At 60.2% G+C, this 16,572-nt stretch overlaps 3 protein-coding genes across 6 annotated transcripts; 2 read left to right on the forward strand and 1 right to left on the reverse strand.

Annotated features, from left to right (window-relative positions):
- Positions 1-415: 415 nt before the first annotated feature.
- On the forward strand, positions 416-3,094 carry CIMAP1A (ciliary microtubule associated protein 1A; the record flags this gene model as incomplete). Of its 2 annotated transcripts, XM_079708252.1 has the most annotated exons (6): positions 416-524; positions 696-896; positions 1,326-1,427; positions 1,571-1,692; positions 2,490-2,630; positions 3,005-3,094. In XM_079708252.1, 6 exons carry the CDS (start codon positions 416-418, stop codon positions 3,092-3,094), a joined length of 765 nt encoding a protein of 254 aa, XP_079564378.1. The 2 variants fall into 2 exon arrangements, with proteins under 2 accessions (XP_079564378.1, XP_079564379.1); XM_079708253.1 differs by lacking the exon at positions 2,490-2,630.
- Positions 3,095-6,817: 3,723 nt separating this feature from the next.
- BET1L (Bet1 golgi vesicular membrane trafficking protein like) lies at positions 6,818-9,717 on the reverse strand (the record flags this gene model as incomplete). 2 transcript variants are annotated; one of them, XM_079708400.1, is made up of 4 exons in its annotated part: positions 6,818-6,985; positions 7,114-7,170; positions 7,412-7,503; positions 9,687-9,717. In XM_079708400.1, the coding sequence occupies 4 exons, from the start codon at positions 9,715-9,717 to the stop codon at positions 6,818-6,820; spliced, it is 348 nt and encodes a 115-aa protein (XP_079564526.1). The 2 variants fall into 2 exon arrangements, with proteins under 2 accessions (XP_079564526.1, XP_079564525.1); XM_079708399.1 differs by lacking the exon at positions 9,687-9,717 and adding an exon at positions 8,718-8,762.
- A 920-nt stretch (positions 9,718-10,637) lies between these two features.
- On the forward strand, positions 10,638-16,150 carry RIC8A (RIC8 guanine nucleotide exchange factor A; the record flags this gene model as incomplete). 2 transcript variants are annotated; one of them, XM_079707900.1, is made up of 10 exons in its annotated part: positions 10,638-10,721; positions 11,014-11,061; positions 11,148-11,738; positions 12,233-12,324; positions 12,794-12,944; positions 13,814-13,909; positions 13,977-14,139; positions 14,226-14,370; positions 14,790-14,909; positions 15,312-16,150. In XM_079707900.1, the coding sequence occupies 10 exons, from the start codon at positions 10,638-10,640 to the stop codon at positions 15,430-15,432; spliced, it is 1,611 nt and encodes a 536-aa protein (XP_079564026.1). In that variant the 3' UTR covers positions 15,433-16,150. The 2 variants fall into 2 exon arrangements, with proteins under 2 accessions (XP_079564026.1, XP_079564025.1); XM_079707899.1 differs by having other exon boundaries at positions 13,995-14,139.
- Between the last annotated feature and the right edge of the window lie 422 nt (positions 16,151-16,572).

A 16,572-nucleotide genomic window follows, 5' to 3' on the forward strand; every position in this document is an offset into this window, starting at 1 on the left:
TCCTGGACTAAGGAGGTAAGGGCCCCTCCAGCGCAGACCCCTGCTCAGCCCATGGCACAGCCTCATCCAAGAAGTTCCCCGCCTTTGCCCACTGCTCCTTGCCCAGTCATGCCCAGGGTCCTCTGAGCAGGAAGAGCCTGCGCAGACCCCCTCAGAGCCATTGTGGGGTGGCCCATGAGTGCTGAAGGAGACGGCTCTCACGAGCTTGTCCACGAGGCTCTGATGCTCCTCCTCTTGGGGGGTTGGTGCGGCAGGATCTCCCACTGCTCTGAAGTCTGGGCCTCAACTCGAGACCCCACTGAGGAGGCTGTGGCCTGCAGTTCTGCCCCTCAGTGGGGGCAAAGGCAGTGATGGGGGTGGAGGGCCCAGGCCTCCTAGCACCTGGTCACCCTCCCATCCATGGACAGAGCCAGTCATGGCGCAGGAGGTATGGGTGGGCACCTGGAGGCCCCATCGGCCCCGGGGACCCATCATGGCCCTCTACAGCAGCCCTGGACCCAAGTACCTGATTCCACCCACCACAGGTAAGCGCTTGGGGGCCTGGGAGCGGGCAGGAGCCAGGTCTGGGGGTGGCCCGGGGACGGCCAGGGCTCATCCCTGACTCCCAGCCCATCAACCCCTCTGGGGTCCATGGCGGGGTCGGGGGGAGAAGGGCAGGGTCTGGCTCCAAGCTGCTCAGAGCCCCTGCCCCACAGGCTTTGTGAAGCACACGCCCAACAAGCTGCGTGCACCGGCCTACAGCTTCCATGGGGCCCCCATGCTCCTGGCAGAGAACTGCTCCCCAGGGCCCCGCTACAGCGTGAACCCCAAGATACTGAGGACTGGCAAGGACCTCGGCCCCGCCTACTCCATCCTGGGGCGCTACTGCACTAAGACCACGCTGACTCCCGGCCCTGGTGAGGGACTCTGGCCCAGCCCCAGCCCCGCCCAACCCCCGCTGGTAGCCACTGCAGGCCTGGTGGGGCCAGGGTGTGAGGGGTACAGCCGTCCTCACCCTCCTGACCCACTTTCTCCTCACGAAGGGATACCATCAGGCCTGGAGGCGGAGCTGTGACCCCAGTGCAACCTCTGGGACCCTAGTGCCCAAGTCAGACTCGCCCTCCTTCTCGAAACAGCCCCTGCCTCCCCCCCACCCCTGCAGCCAGCATTGCCATCATGGACACCCCGGCACAATCCCTGTCGCCACTCACTGGGGCCCAGAGGCCCCACTCCCGCAACGTCGGGGGTCTTCCTAGAACTGCCCGAGCAGGGCCGGGCATCTGTGTGGATCTGTTGGATGGTCCTCCCCATCCCAGCACCCACACCATTCCTCCCCCCACCCCCAGGCCACTACTTTCCAGAGAAATCTACCAAGCATGCGTTCAGCTTGGCGCCCAGCCACTCCATTTCTGCCCGAACCAAGGCCTTCCGAGTGGACAGCACCCCAGGTCCGCCGCAGCCCCGATGGCCCGTGGCTGACCGGGTCGAGGATGCCGGGCAGGGCGGGTGACGGGGGCTGGCCTGATGGGGGTGGAGACTCTGGGCACAGGATTCCGTCCAGCCTGAGACTCGGTGCTTGTGCCCTCAACAGGCCCCGCTGCCTACATGCTGCCCGTGGTGATGGGGCCCCACACTGTCGGCAAGGCCTCCCAGCCCGCCTTCTCCATCAAGGGCCGCAGCAAGCTGGGCAGCTTCAGTGACGACCCGTACAAGGCAAGGGTCGCCCGGCTGCGGCAGAGCACTGCTTACCCCCTCGAGAGATGGCCCATGGGGCCCCTTCCCCCAGAACCTAGGACCCACCAGCCTGACCCCCATCCTCCCGAAGCCCCTCAGCTCCTTCCTCCTCTTGGAGCCTGCCACACGTCTGTCCCCACCCCCACTGGTTTACATCCCAGAGGTGAGGGGGAGCAGACGGTGGACGAGGACGAAGAGGCCGAGACTCGGCATGGAGACATGGTGCTGAGGAGAGACGGACAGGGACGGGTGTGTGGGGAGCTGCCTGCAGGGCGAGGAGCAGTCTGAGGCAGGAAGCAGCTGAGAAGAGGAGAAAAATAAGCTGTGACGCATTTGGGGGAGGAGGGTTCTGGCTGCAGAAACAGCCAGTGCAAAGGCCCTGAGGTGCTTGTGTACCCGGGAGCTTGGGGAGCCTGGGGAGACTGGCAAGGTGGCATCACAGCACCGCTGACCTCACCAGCCTAAGGCCCTTGAGGCCCCAACTGGGAAGAGTCCTCTCTCACACTCATGGAAGGGACAAGTCTGGGGCTGGAACAGACTGGGGTGTCATTGCCACGGCGAGGCTGAAGGGAAGGTGACATCCCACACAGAGAAGGGCCCCACAGCACTGGGGCACTGTCACATGGTGTGGCCATCGTTTGGAGACAGAAGAGTCCCCTGACACACAGACACACAGTGACTTGGGGCCTGAAACCCGGTGTCTGATGCCGGCCCCTGCCCTCTGGCGTCACACGCCCTGGCAGGCCGAGCCTGAGTGAGCCTCTTTCACCTCCCAGACCCCAGGTCCGGCAGCCTACCGCCAGACCAATGTCCAGGTGACTAAGTTCAAGGCTCCACAGTATACCATGGCGGCCCGAGTGGAGCCCCCGGGGGACAAGACCCTCAAGCCAGGACCAGGAGCCCACAGCCCTGAGAAGGTCTGGCAAGAGCACGGCCCAGAGGGGTGGGGTGGGGATGGGCGGGGTGACACGGCCACAGGGGTCAGGTGGGGGCGGGCCTGTAAGCCTGCAAGGGTCACGGGGGCCAGGCACCATCAGAACACTGTGCATGCCACCACCAGCCTTCCACAGTCGGCAGGCTCTGTGTCCCCAGTGTCCCCAGACACTGGTGACGGTGAGTGATGCTGACTGTCACCACATACCAGGCTCTGTGGTCAGGCCTGGCAGTGTGGACTTCCTGCTGGTCACCTTGGCCGGGGGTTTAGGGAGTACAGCAGCCCCGGCCCCAGTGAGGGCAGAGCCTGTGGGGTGGGGGCAGGGGTGCTGGCCCCTCACAGCCTCTCCTCTCCCAGGTGACAGTGACCAAGCCCTGCGCCCCCATCGTCACCTTTGGCATCAAACATTCTGACTACATGACACCCCTGGTCGTGGATGTGGAATAGCCCCGGCCCCGCCCCACCCGTCACGCTAAGCCTCTGCACATCATGTCCCCCCAGCAACAGATTCCCTGAGCTGAGGGCTTTGGGCGGCTCCTCTACCAGCTGGGCGGCAGCCGGCCTGGCCCTGCAGGGCAGAGCATGCTTGCTCGAACAATTGTGACCAGGCTACTTTTTCTATGCTTTCCCATCTGCTAAACGTGTTTCCTGCTGTGCCCAGATATACAATAAATCACGGATCTGTTGGCAATGGCTTGCCTTGAGGGAGGATTAAGGTTTTCCAGAAAGGGGCCCCCTAGGCGATCACGCCAGCCCATGTCGGGTCCCACCCTAGCTTCCAGGGCCTGGGGTCTGAGCAGCGAGGAGGGCTCAGGAACATCCGACGCTGCTGTGCCTGCCCTTCTGCTTCTGCCTCGGGCGCTGCCCTCCGCGCGCCTTGTTGTATCCTCCAAAGATGGTCACACCTGCATTCGTCCCCTCCCATGTGGCCCTCTCCCTGTGTGACTGACTCTCCCCTGCCGAGATGGGGTCTGTGTCCCTCCCCTGGTATCTAGAGTAGAGCCTGTGGCCGTCCTGAATAAAGTGATGCTACGTGACACTTCTGAAGCCAGGCCATGCAACATACAAAGAAAACAGCTTCTGCCTGGATGTCCCTCTTCTCTTTGCTCACCTTCACACCAGCCACCATGTTGTAAGGAAGCTCAACACGTGGCGACACAGTGATCCCAGCTGGGCCCTCAGCTCACACCAGCAATGACCTATAGATGTGTGTGAGCCTTCAGCAAGTGGCAGTGCCAGCCTCTTGTCTCCAAAAGGAGCCCTTACATCATAGAGCAGAGACAACTGTCTCCGCTGTGCCTGTCTCAAACTCCAGCAGTAACCATGAGACATAAACCATTACTGCAACTTTGACTACATTCGAAGGTGATCTGTTAAACGTCAAAGATAATACGGGAAGCATGAGATCTGGGAAGGGAAGGGGGTGTCTGAGCTGGGATGAAGAGGGGCATTTCCAGAGGGTGCCCTGGAGTCCAAGGCCAGCCTTGAGGAATGAAGTCTAACCTTCACCGTAGCCCTGGGCAGGCAGCCGTCACCCCTGTGGGGCTGCCGGCTGCAGCTGCACTAAGCACAGTACAGCTGCTGACCCTCGCTCAGCTGTGACCGTGTCAGGCTACTTGTTCTAAATACCTCACAGGTATTCCTTTAATCCTGAAGAGGTAATGCTATCATCTTCCCCATCTGAGTCACAGAAACTTGCGCAAAGGAAGGTCCAGCAGCAGGAAGCGGCAAGCTCACGTCTGCCCGCCTGAGGGGATGAGTGAGGAGGGGACAAGGGACCCAGGAGAAGGAAAGCGGCAGAGTCGAGACCATTGGTGCCCACGGCCAGTTTATGGACCAGAGTCAGTTCCACACAAAGCTATCTAAAGCCCCCAGAGAAATGAAAACACCAAAGGCTATGTGTTTACTTCATCACGAAGCTGTTTATTCCTAATTTTTATTGCTAGATGTCTTGTCCTTGAATTATGGGATAGAGCCTGGCAGTTCATCCTCACCTGGCACAGAGGGAGGCTCCAAGTCCTGCTTTATGGTCTCCGGGATCAAAATCGGCAAACCCCACTTACCCACAGGATTAGGTGCTCAGTGTACAGGGCTGAGCAGGAGGGTGAAGGCCCCACAGGAAACCCTGCTGACACAGCGGCAGCAGGGTTGCCATGCTCCCTTCAGGAATTCACCTAACACAATGAGAGTAAGAAGCAAGAAAGTAAACCAGAAAGAAACTAAAACCCAGACCCCCAAATAGCTGGAAGGGCTGCAAAGAGCCGTGGAGGTGGAGAAGTGGGGAGGCACAGACGGAGACCTGAGGAGAGAACACAGCAGCCAGTGTGCCACCCTGAAGGCAAACTCTAAATTCCTGGTCTGTCTTGGCAAGACGAGGGGGCACACCACATAAAAGCACCTGCGGGGGGGAGGCTGCCATGGCTGAGCCACGTTCTCAGGAAGCAAGGTGAGCAGGCCCAGAAAAGGTGGGGGCCACGGAGCTCAGATCTGGGTGTATCTGCAGGGCCTGCGGCGACCAGATGGAGCCACGGCACGGGCAGCAGCTATTGAGCTTGGTGGCCAGAGGACCAGGCCCCGCAACAAGGTTCAGTGTGAGATGAGAAGCAGGCAAAGTCAGAGCCACGGCGCACAGGGCGCCGGGGGTCAAGGCAGGACCAGAGGCCTGCAAAGGAACGTCCAGGAGGACGGGGAAACAGCCAAGCCCCAGAGACATGGGGACAAGCAAGGCAGTCTCACCGGGGGAGACACAAGCACACACTGGACGAGACAGCGCACTCAGGTCGCAGGTACAGCGGGAGGGAGGGCACCAAGGCAAGCGTGCGAGGAGAAGCCGGCCTGCTGGGCGGAGAACGAGGGGGAGGCGCAGCAGCAACGCCAGAGGCGCGGTGCCCGGGGCCAGAGACCAGCAACGTGGGGTGGCAGCTGACAGGCCCCAGGCCGTGGCTGACGCGTGTGACCGCACGTGGCATGAGCGTGTGGGGAGGCGGACAGTGAGCCAGGAGTCCTCAGGGAGCAAGGGGGGCTGACGAGGAAACCAGAAGGTCGGAACAAGGGCAGGGAAGGACACAGAGCCCATGATTCGTTTCTTACAAGTGTTTTTTGTGAAGACAAGGATACTGGGGTCTCAGTGGGGTAAGAAGCCACTGGTCTGGCTGGGTCTGTGGTTCAGTTCGAGGCTCGAGTGAGCAGGGGACTGACCAAGTGGGTGCTGAGGGCCCAGGGAGACGGGGGCAGACACTGCAGTGGAAGGGCCGGGCTTGGTGGAAACTGCCCGCTGGCCCTCGGAAACTGACCTACAAGTCCCACGAAGAGCCCTTACTTGGAAGCCTGCTGTCTACACCCCCAAAAGTCCCTCCTCACACCCTGCCTGACTCTGAAACGCCAGATGGGCTTGTTTCTAGAGATCTGGTCTCCTGGAAATAGATCTCTGGTGCTCTGGATAGATCTTGAATCGTGAGAAAATATCACTTTCTGCACCTGGATACATGGCTGGGAGATCACCAGAATGTGAGCCCCATGCCTTCAGCGAAGGTTGCAGTTCCCGACTCCATCCACAACCCCTGCCCTTTCCTGAGGGTCGGGCTTCAGCTGCGGGACTGGAAGGCAGGAAGAGGCCTCTCGGCAGGACCCTTGACTCTCACTGGTCCACGGATGCCCAGCAGCTCTGGGCAGGAGCAACTGCCATCTCTGGGTTGAGAACACTCGGCTGAAGGTGACGGCGACGATTCGAGGTTCACCGCCACAACCCCTTCCTATGTCAGCGCCGAGCATCTCAAATACCAGACGTGGCCTCACCCAGACAAGAACAGCGTAGAAGAACCTCGAGATGTTCAGAAACTCGAGGGCCAGGGGAAGAGCTGCTGTTCACAGGTGACCGTGTCCAGGATTCCCAGCTGCTCTGCTTGGACCTGACTCTGCTGGAGCTTCTAGCACCCAAGGTGGCAGAGGGAGGGGCCTTGGCTACCCCATGAAGATGGGCCCCTTGCACACATGGGACCAGCTAACACAAGCTCACTGGGTCAGAGGCTCCCAGCCACACAGGAACAAGATTCCTAAGCCACAATCATCGTTTCAAAGGAGTATTTTGTCGTTAAGTCCTCTGGCCCAGGACGCCAGGCAGAGGCGGACCGTGCTTGCCCGAGGCACCCGCAGAAGCCAGCTCCCACTGGCTCACGTCCTTGCCCTCGACAGGAGGTAGGAGAGGATGAAGAAGACCACGATCAGGCCCACGGCCATACCACACAGAAGCTTCCGGTTGTCTCGCCCAGACCGTGCCATTGTGGAAAAGCGCTTCACACTCCCCGTGAGGAGGCCCGTCACACTCGTGAAATCCGTGTCCTGAGAAAGGAATCCCATCATCATCACACAGGGGCGGCGACTCCACAACACACACACACGTGGGGGCCTGCACAGCAGGTGGTGGGGAGCAGAGGTGACCGTGACACTCGCAAACCACAGACCCTTACCATGCCATCCAGGTACTGGTTCTGGTCTTCCACGTCCCTATCAATGTCCAGGGCCAGCTGGTCAGAACACAGAAGAGGCAGGGTCAGGCCAGGACAAACACAGTGGACAGCACCTGACCCCCAACAAGACCAGCAGAGGTCAGGAGATCCAAATGCCACCTGGGCCGCACACAGGTGAGTGTGCCACAGACGGGACAAGGATGACGGAACTACCTGAAACCCCTCCAGGCCTTCACCCTCCCTCTGACACCCCCTCCAGGACGCTAGGTGGAGGCAAAAGGAGAGGACCACCACTGACCGATTTGAGCCTGGTGACCTTGGAGGCTAAGCTATCAGCCATCCGCTTGTTCTCCCGGTCTAGAATCTCCTCCACAGCGCCGGGGCTCTGAGCTGCAAGAAAAGACAGAGTTTGAGGGCATGCATCCACCCACGAGCATCCCCTGGACGCCTGCACCTCAGCCCTTTGTGGCCTCAGGGCTCTCACTCCAATCCCATCTGGCTCAGTCAGGTGTCCGGAGGTACTGGGCCTTCCTGAGTCTGTTGAGCAGGTCCCGCCCTAACCCAGGATCCAACACGTGGACTCCACACACAAGACAGGCTGTATAAACAAGTGTGCGTGAGCACATGTCCTGTGTACTCATGCAGGCTGGGATGCGTAGGCACCTCCAAAGGGCTCAGTCGAACCAGCACTTTCTGACATTCTGTGACAGAACCCGTACCATCCCTCCAGGGATATCACCAGTGACGTACACAGAACCCGTTGTCAGAGAAAACCAGTGAACTCTGGTAAAGCCTTAGGAAAGCCTTAGTAACAAAGGTTGAGACTGATCCCAAGAGCAGGGCCTAGGTCTGCTCACTTCTGCAACCCACACAGGGCCTTGTATGACACCCAGAGCACGGTGTTTGCTGAGACCTGGCCCACGACAGGGGCTGGGCCTGGTGATTTAAAATTACCGTCCTATCAGGTCGGTGACAACTGCCTCCCCCAAAGTTCAGAGTGCATATTTGCCTTGGCCCAGATGCCTCAATGAGACTTATCTAATAGGAGCACAGCCCTAAGAACCACGAATGTGTACAGACCCCAAAATTAGAGGCGTTGGCGTCCTACCAACCCCTTGTATCCATTAATTCCTTAAAGGGCACAACAGCCCAGCGAAACAAGCATCAGCATTCCACTTGGCAAATGAGAAGAGGGGCTCCCAGGGGGCAAGTAGGGCACCCCGAGCCCGAGTCCGTACGCGGCCTGCTTGGGCCCTCTCATCACGCGCGGCCCCCACTCCGAGGGGGCTAGCCTCCGGGACCCGTCGGCCAGGCGGCCCGGCCGAGGTCCCGGACAGAACCATCTCGCAGGGGTGGGGACTGCGGGCCTCCGGACCCCGCAGCTTCACGGAGCAGCTGGGCAGGAGCGCCCACAGGGCCCCAGGGACTCCTCCACCGCGCTGCTGGCTGCAGCCCGGCCGCCCTGCCCCGTCGCCGCCCGCCCCCAGGGTCTCCCGGACGAGGCCACCCAGCGGGACGGGGGGCAGGCAAAGGCGGCTCCTGCGGGCACCGGCGTCGGTTCCGGCAGGCCCCGCCGCCATCCGCCTCGGCTCTCCCGCACTCACCCCTAGCCCAGTCCGCCATCCCGTCCAGCTCCGACCCGGGGAATCGTCACCGGCTCGGCCACAGCCTCCTCTGACGTGGCACACTCGCGGGAAGTGGCGTCCGGTCCCGCCCCTTCCGCCTCAGGCCTTCCGACTTCCGGCCGAGGTCCAGGCCGCGGGGGTGCGGCAGTGGGAAGGACAGGACCTGACGTTTCTTCCACAGCTTGGCTTGGGGATGGGGCGAGCCCTTTGCTCTTGGGACCCCTGGGTGGTTAGTGTCTTTAGTGGCAATTAGGGTGCCGACAAACACTCCCGCAGCCATTCCCGCCTAAGGCGGCTTCAGGTCCTAACTGTGAAGAGCTCACGGGCCCTTTCCCAGGCGAGAGAGGCTCCTCGCCGCGACCCCGCCCGGGTCCTGAGACCCGACCCGGCCCGCCCGGCTGCGCTGCGGCTAAGAAGCGGACTCGGTGCGAAGGCCGGCTCCAGTTACTGCCGGCGGGACAAAGTGGAGATCAGTGCCTAGAAAGTGCCTGGAACCAGCGAGCAGTGCAGAAGTCGCAGGGGTGAAGCACTCCGAAGAAAACAAGAAACCAGGAAGAGGAGTGGGAGCGTAAAGGGAGTGGGGACGGTAGGAGCCAGTGCTTCTTGACTTTGCACCCGGGCACTGACAAGGGGCCTGACACAAAGTAGATGCTCAACAAAGCCTTCTTGCCCAGTGGATGGACTATAGGTTACCACCCAACGTAATGGAGCATTTGCTGTGTGTCATTTAGTCCTCCTGACAATCCACTGAAATGGGAACTTTTATCATCTCTGCTTTTCAAGTAGTAAACTGAGTCCAGGCCAGACCAGCAGGTGTGCCTGCTTAAACAGCAAGGAAGTCACCGCACATGACCAGGCTTTGCCTTCATCCTGACCTCCCCTCCCCGCTCTCCCCTTTCTCTCAGCCACAACAATGACGTTTCTATCTCCCACCACGGCCATTCCCACCTTTGCACTGGCCACTCCTTCTGCCTTCCATGACCTTCTTTCAGATCCTTTCCTGGTTCACTTCGTACCAACCGGTCTCAGCAAAAATGGCACTTCTTCAGGCCTCCCTTCAGTCCATCAAGCCCCTTTTCTTATCAGATCACAACACTATGCCTAAAGTCGTCTCGTTGGCCCGTTTTTCTTGGTCTTCACCTCTGGCACATAAGCTGCACGAAGGCAGGGACCTTTGGGTCCTGTTCACCCGCATCCCGGCTCCTCGCATGCAGTAGGCATTCAAACGCCTGTTTAGAAAGCAAGTGGTCCCGGGGTTGCAAAATCCTTTCCACCTCGTCTTTCTCCTGGACATCTCATTCGTTCTGTGCATCAAGAAGAGTGTTGGTGTTCGTGTGATGGAGGGGTGGGGGACTGAGGTCCTCTCCTACAGGGAATTCCGGCCCAAGAAGCGAGGATCACGGCTCGGTTCAGGGGCGATTCGGGCCCAGAGGTCGGACGACCACCGAGTCGGATCTTGAAGCCCAAGCTCACTTGGCGGCAAAGCCTTCCGGTTCTAGGGGGGCTGTTCCAGGGCTCGCCACTTTAAGGCGCGCGCAGCCCAGACTACGCCGCGCACACCCTGTCCCGGCCTCCCCCGCGCGCCTCCCAGGCCCCGCCCCGCGGCGCCGCGCACGCCTCGTCCCGGCCTCCCCCGCGCGCCTCCCAGGCCCCGCCCCGCGGCGCCGCGCACGCCTCGTCCCGGCCTCCCCCACGCTCCACCCAGGCCCCGCCCCGCGGCGCCGCGCACGCCTCGTCCCGGCCTCCCCCGCGCGCCTCCCAGGCCCCGCCCCGCGGTGCCGCGCAAGCCCGGTCGCGGCCACCACCGTGCGCCGAGCCTGGGCGGGGCGGGCAGACGCGGGCCGGGAACCGTGAAGCGAGGTGCTTCCGGCTTTCCCGGCGCCGGGTCCCGGGGCCGCCATGGAGCCCCGGGCGGTTGCGGATGCCGTGGAGACGGGGGAGGAGGACGTAGTTATGGAGGCTCTGCGCGCATACAACCGGGAGGTGAGCGGGAGTTGTGGACGCGGGACGTGCAGGGAGGAGGTGGGGCCGGGTGGGGTCCGCACGCGTGGCCGGCGGCGGGGGCGTGAGTGGTGAGCGTGGCGAGGGGCTGAGGGTGGAAGGGAGCGCGGCGGGGAGGAGCGCCGAGTCTCTGAGGAGTTGCTGTGGGGGCTGGTGTGTGGGGCTGGGGCGCCATCTGTTCCGAACGGTGCCTGCGGCCTCAGCTCCCTATCCACGGAGCCCGGGTTCTGCCTCGGTGGGCCTGCGCCTTCTGAGCCTCTGGGTCTCTTTGCAGAACTGTCAGAGCTTCACGTTTGATGATGCCCAACAGGAGGACAGGAAGGTGAGTGCTCAACGAAGGGTAGAGGGGCAGGGACGGGTGGCCCAGGTAGAGGAGCCTGGTGGAACCGCTCTTCTCCCTGCCCACAGAGACTGGCGGAGCTGCTGGTCTCGGTCCTGGAGCAGGGCCTGCCACCTTCCCGCCGCATCATCTGGCTGCAGAGCATCCGCATCTTGTCTAGGGACCGCAGCTGCCTGGATTCATTCACCAGCCGCCGGAGCCTGCAGGCACTTGCCTGCTATGCTGGCATCTCCGCCTCCCAGGGCTCGGTCCCCGAACCCCTGGACATGGATGTTGTGCTTGAGTCCCTTAAGTGCCTGTGCAACCTTGTGTTAAGCAGCCCCGTGGCACAGGTGCTGGGAGCAGAGGCGGGGCTCGTGGTGAGGCTCGCAGAGCGAGTGGGGCTGTACCGCCAGAGCAGCTTCCCGCACGACGTCCAGTTCTTTGACCTGCGCCTCCTCTTCTTGCTAACGGCACTTCGCGCCGATGTGCGCCAGCAGCTGTTTCAGGAGCTGCAGGGAGTGCACCTGCTGACCGAAGCGCTGGAGCTGACGCTGGGAATGACCCCTGGAGAGCGGTCCCCCGAGCTCCTGCCTCCCCAGGAGACTGAGCGAGCCATGGAGATCCTCAAAGTGCTCTTCAACATCACCTTCGACTCCATCAAGAGGGAAGTGGATGAGGTGAGGGCTGATCTGAGCCTGAGGGTGGGGTATAACAACTTGGACGTTTCTTGGACGTGCTGCTCTGCCAGGTACCTTCAAATTTCTCCACGTCAGACCAGGAGGAACTCTTAGCCTGTCAAGAGAAGGCAGGGAGATGGCCATCCGGGACAGCGCCCTCAAGGAAGTTTTCTCGGGGAGTTGGAGAGCATAACTGGCTCTTGCAGCTTGGCAGGAGGGCTGATTGGTGGGGGGAGGCTGTGAGAGATTCATCACCATGCCTCTGTGAGCGTGGGCCTAAAGCGCAGAGCAGCTCCAAGGGGACCCGTCAACGTTCTTAGTCAGGAGAGTCCTCTTAAGGTCGCGTGGGAGAGGACAAGCACCCAGGCGTACAGTAGAGGAGGTGTGTAATTAGCGCACGTGGTCTTGCAGTGGGCCAGACGGTAGAATCTCAGCTGGCAGCAGTGGGGGCGAGTGAGGCTCTCTCTCACAGGAATCCCTTTCTCTTTGGTCAGGAAGACACTGCCCTTTACCGGCACCTGGGGATCCTGCTGCGGCGCTGTGTGATGGCTGCTGCTGCTGGAGACCGCACAGAGGAGTTCCACGGGTGAGGGTGGTGCCTGTCGTGCGGGGGGCGTTCTGCTCGCAGGTCCCCCTGGTGGTTCCTAGCTCTAGAGAGTCTTCTTTCATCTGGGTGAGACGGATGTCAGTGTTTCCGGGGAGCTCCGGCACTTAACGGTACACGGCTAGGACGAGCCGTGAGTCCGGGGATAGGAACGTGCCGGTGGACTTTGGGTAGTGTCACGGACAGTACAGTATCCATAATGCAGCGCGCTATTCACTTCCATCGTTGCTGACCTCCGCGTAGGCAGGTTCTGATTTTTGACTGCGTTGCTTCGACCCAGAGGTGTGGTAGGTTGGGCGTTTGCAGGGAGTGCTCCCCTCAGCTCTGGTACCTGGTGCTGTTGCTCAGGCCCCTGACGCTGGTTCATATCGTGGCCCCAGCAGGTGGTGGCAAGGGTCGTACCTGTGTTAGGGGGTTGGATTTACCAAGTGCCCCTTTCACCTGTCCCCAGCCACACAGTGAACCTCCTGGGGAACTTGCCCCTCAAATGTCTGGACGTTCTTCTCACCCTGGAACCCCACGAAGGCTCTTTGGAGTTCCTGGGAGTGAACATGGATGTGATTCGTGTTCTCCTCAGCTTCCTGGAGAAGCGTCTGCACCAGGTGGGCAGGGGGAGCCGCTGTGGCTCTGGTCCAGGCTTTCCCGAGCAGCTGTGGTCGCTGCTTTTTTGTAGTGCACGCTGGGAGGTGGAGACCAGCTCCCCAGTGTGATTCAGGTGACGCTCCAGCTCCTCCACGGTCCGGCCACGCAGGAGCCCGGAGCCTCCTCCCTGAGAAGTATACGGAAACAAGTGTTCAGAGTCTAGCAAAGTACTCATTTTTTTAGATCTCTTTGTGGGTCTTCGAGTGGTCCTGAGAAGCCCGCCCACCCATAGTCCCTGCTTGTGATCCTAAACTCAAAATGTCACTGAGCACAAGCAGCCCTTGGTGATGAGCATCAGCTGTGCCTTGGCATCCCTAAGGGGACCCACAGGACCTTCAAGCCAGAGGCTCCCTGATTCCTGCGGCTGCACCACAGGGCATTGACCAGCCAGTGCTCTAACCAGCCTCTCTGGCGTTTGCAGACATATCATGCAAGCTACAGAGTGTGACAGACTAAGATTCAGTAGGGCCCCGGGGAATCCACATTGCCTGCGTGCCCTGGGAGCTGCTTTGTGTGCGGGCGGTACGCTAACAGCTTGGAACACTCTGTTTTCCCCACCATTCTGGTGTAAAGGGAGGAAAGTGAGACTCACAGCAGTTGAGTGATTTGCCTCAAGTTGCAGGGCATGTGAATGGCCCCGAGTTAGGGTCCACGCCTGTCCTTTTCGAAGCTCACACACACCCACTGCCCTCTCTTAGCCCCTCAGCTGGGGCCCCTGTGGCAGGGCCTCGTCCCGAACGCCTCCTGCCAGGACCATCTGGTGCATGTGCCTAGCTCCCCTGGCCTCGAGTCAGATGGGCGCAGTCCAGTGACAGAGGCTCCTCTGCAGACGCACAGGCTGAAGGAGAGTGTGGCCCCCGTGCTGAGCGTGCTGACGGAGTGTGCCCGCATGCACCGCCCCGCCAGGAAGTTCCTGAAGGCCCAGGTACGGGGCAGAGGGGCCGCGGTCAGGCCCTGGTCAGAGACCCTGGTCGTTCCAGGCCCGGACTCAGGGACAACTACATCCCCAGGTGCTGCCCCCGCTGCGGGATGTGAGGACCCGGCCCGAGGTGGGGGAGCTGTTGCGGAACAAGCTGGTTCGCCTCATGACGCACCTGGACACCGACGTGAAGAGGGTGGCAGCCGAGTTCCTGTTTGTCCTGTGCTCTGAGAGCGGTGAGTCGGGGGGCCGGCCCCTTGCCTGCCCCTCTCCAGCCCCTCCCCAGCCCCGTTTGCACACTGACCTCTGCCCTACCCTTCAGTGCCCCGATTCATCAAGTACACAGGCTACGGGAATGCTGCCGGCCTCCTGGCTGCTAGGGGCCTCATGGCAGGGGGCCGGCCTGAGGGCCAGTACTCGGAGGACGAGGACACGGACACAGACGAGTACAAGGAAGCCAAGGCCAGGTGTGTGCCCCCCACATCCTCGGGCTGCCCTCACTCGGCCCCCATTTCTATTCCCACACCCGTTTGGGCCCGTAGGGTGGGCAGGACAGGGTGACCAGCAGGTAAGACCTTACAGAATCAGGCTGCTGTTCCCAAGTGACGTGTATTCTGACATCGGGGTGTTTTGTTGAGAACACAGGCTGAAGGGGGCCGAGCAGTGCGGGGGACCAGGTGGTCCAGATGGCAGGAGCTGGTTACCTGCTGCTCCAGGAGGAAGGGCTCTTCTGCAGTTGCCTTGCCTTCCCCGCACTCAGGAAAATGGGTTTCTTGCCATTACAAGCCCAGGCAGGAAGATAAGGAACTCCACCCACCCCACACAGCCCTCTTTTGTCCTGGAAAGTCACTAATGCGTTCCCCATGCTCCCTCTCTTGTGAAACAGCATAAACCCAGTGACTGGAAGGGTAGAGGAAAAGCCACCCAACCCCATGGAGGGCATGACAGAGGAGCAGAAAGAGCACGAGGCCATGAAGCTGGTGAACATGTTTGACAAGCTCTCCAGGTACGTGGCTTGGCAAGGAGGGGCCCAGGGCTGGGACAGAGGAGAAGGACCCACGTCCTGTCTTGCGAGCCGCAGGAAGTGGGATCAGAGTGGGGTTTAGGTTCTGGCAGGGCTGCATTACTAATGTTTGAAATCACCTGTCTTGGAGGAAATTCTCTAGCCAAGGGTTAGGGCTGAGATCAGTATTAGGTCCATTTTTTACAGTTGATGAAAACTGAGGCCCAGAGAAATTAAGACACTGCCTAAGGTCTCAGAGCTTAGGTACCGGTTAGGATTTAGGCCTGACTGAAACAGTTCCCACCCAGGCTTCCCCAGTAAACAGGAGCAGCTTGGTGGAACAGAAGGTCGCAGCCAGGGGTGAGCAGGACCCCTGCCCATCTCTACCACGCCTTTTCCCCGCAGGCACAGAGTCATCCAGCCCATGGGGATGAGTCCCCGGGGTCAGCTCACATCCCTGCAGGATGCCATGTGCGAGACCATGGAGGGACAGCTCTCCTCGGACGCTGACTCGGACCCTGACTGAGAACGGCTGCTCTTCTGCCGCCCTTCAGAACTGGTGCTGCTTCCAGAGAAGTCCTTGGGGCCAGGACCTGGAGAAGCCACATCCCTCCCTCCAACTTGGAGACCCTTTTCTCTTTACTCCCAGAGTTCTATTCGTGATTTGCCTTTGGTCCATTTTCTTCTCTTTAGGGCTGCGAGGGTCTTGTCCTACGAACTCTGGGAACTCAGCCTTGCTTTCCGCAAATGAAGTGGTTTCTTTTATGTGTGCCTGAGGGCAGGGCTTAACTGAAGGCAAAAATGTACATGGGTTTGGGAGGGCAGGGGCTGAGTGTGGGTGCAGGCCGACACAGCACCCTCCACAGCTGGCATGCAGGCCCAGAGCTGGCGTTGGGCAAGCACCACATTTCACAGGGGAAAGAACCTGCTGGAACTTTATATGCTAATGCCGGAAACACACTTCCAAGGTATGATCTGCTGTTTTTGTCCCCACTGAGTGCAGGGCTGGTAGCCTCTTGCATTCTCGGTCCTGGCTCAGTGCCCAAGTTCTCTGGTTGTGACAGCTGAGTCTCGATCCTTCCCACTTGTTTCAACCATAAATATATGAAGGAAAACGTCTCTCCTGAAACCATAAGTCTAGATGTGTATCATGCACCACAGAGCTTCACGGAAACATTATTTTGGAATAAAGAGTTCCAGGCAAGAATGTGTTGTGTGTGAATGTATGTGCAAGATATCAAGTAAAGGCACGTTAAGTAGAAATAGAATTATGTTTTTCTTAAAATTCAGCACTTTTCCCAGATGAGCATGCGTGTCTTGTTCTTGAAGAGTGAGGCCACCAGGTCTCCTGAGGAGTCTGTCAGATCTGCTCCAGCCCAGGGGCCCCGTGGGGAAGACAAGATGCCAGGAAGGAGGGAGCACTGGGGGCAGGGTTGGGGCAGCCACAGAAGAGGCCTGTACAGAAGCAGGGAGACCACAGTATGTTCTGCCCAAACAGCAGTGTGGCCTGAGCACAGGTCAGGGAGCCAGGCAAGTTTCCAGATAAGTACTGCCTTCTGTCTTAGAGGTTAATTCTAGCAGCATTACTGGAAGAAGGCCTGGTGGGGGAGAGTAGAGACAGGGAGACAGGAAGCTGCTGGAATGGTCTGGAACAGATGAGTTTCTG

The sequence above is a fragment of the Hyperoodon ampullatus genome (genome assembly GCF_949752795.1).
Source record: "Hyperoodon ampullatus genome assembly, chromosome: 7".
In the NCBI taxonomy this organism is placed as follows: Eukaryota; Metazoa; Chordata; class Mammalia; order Artiodactyla; family Ziphiidae; genus Hyperoodon; species Hyperoodon ampullatus.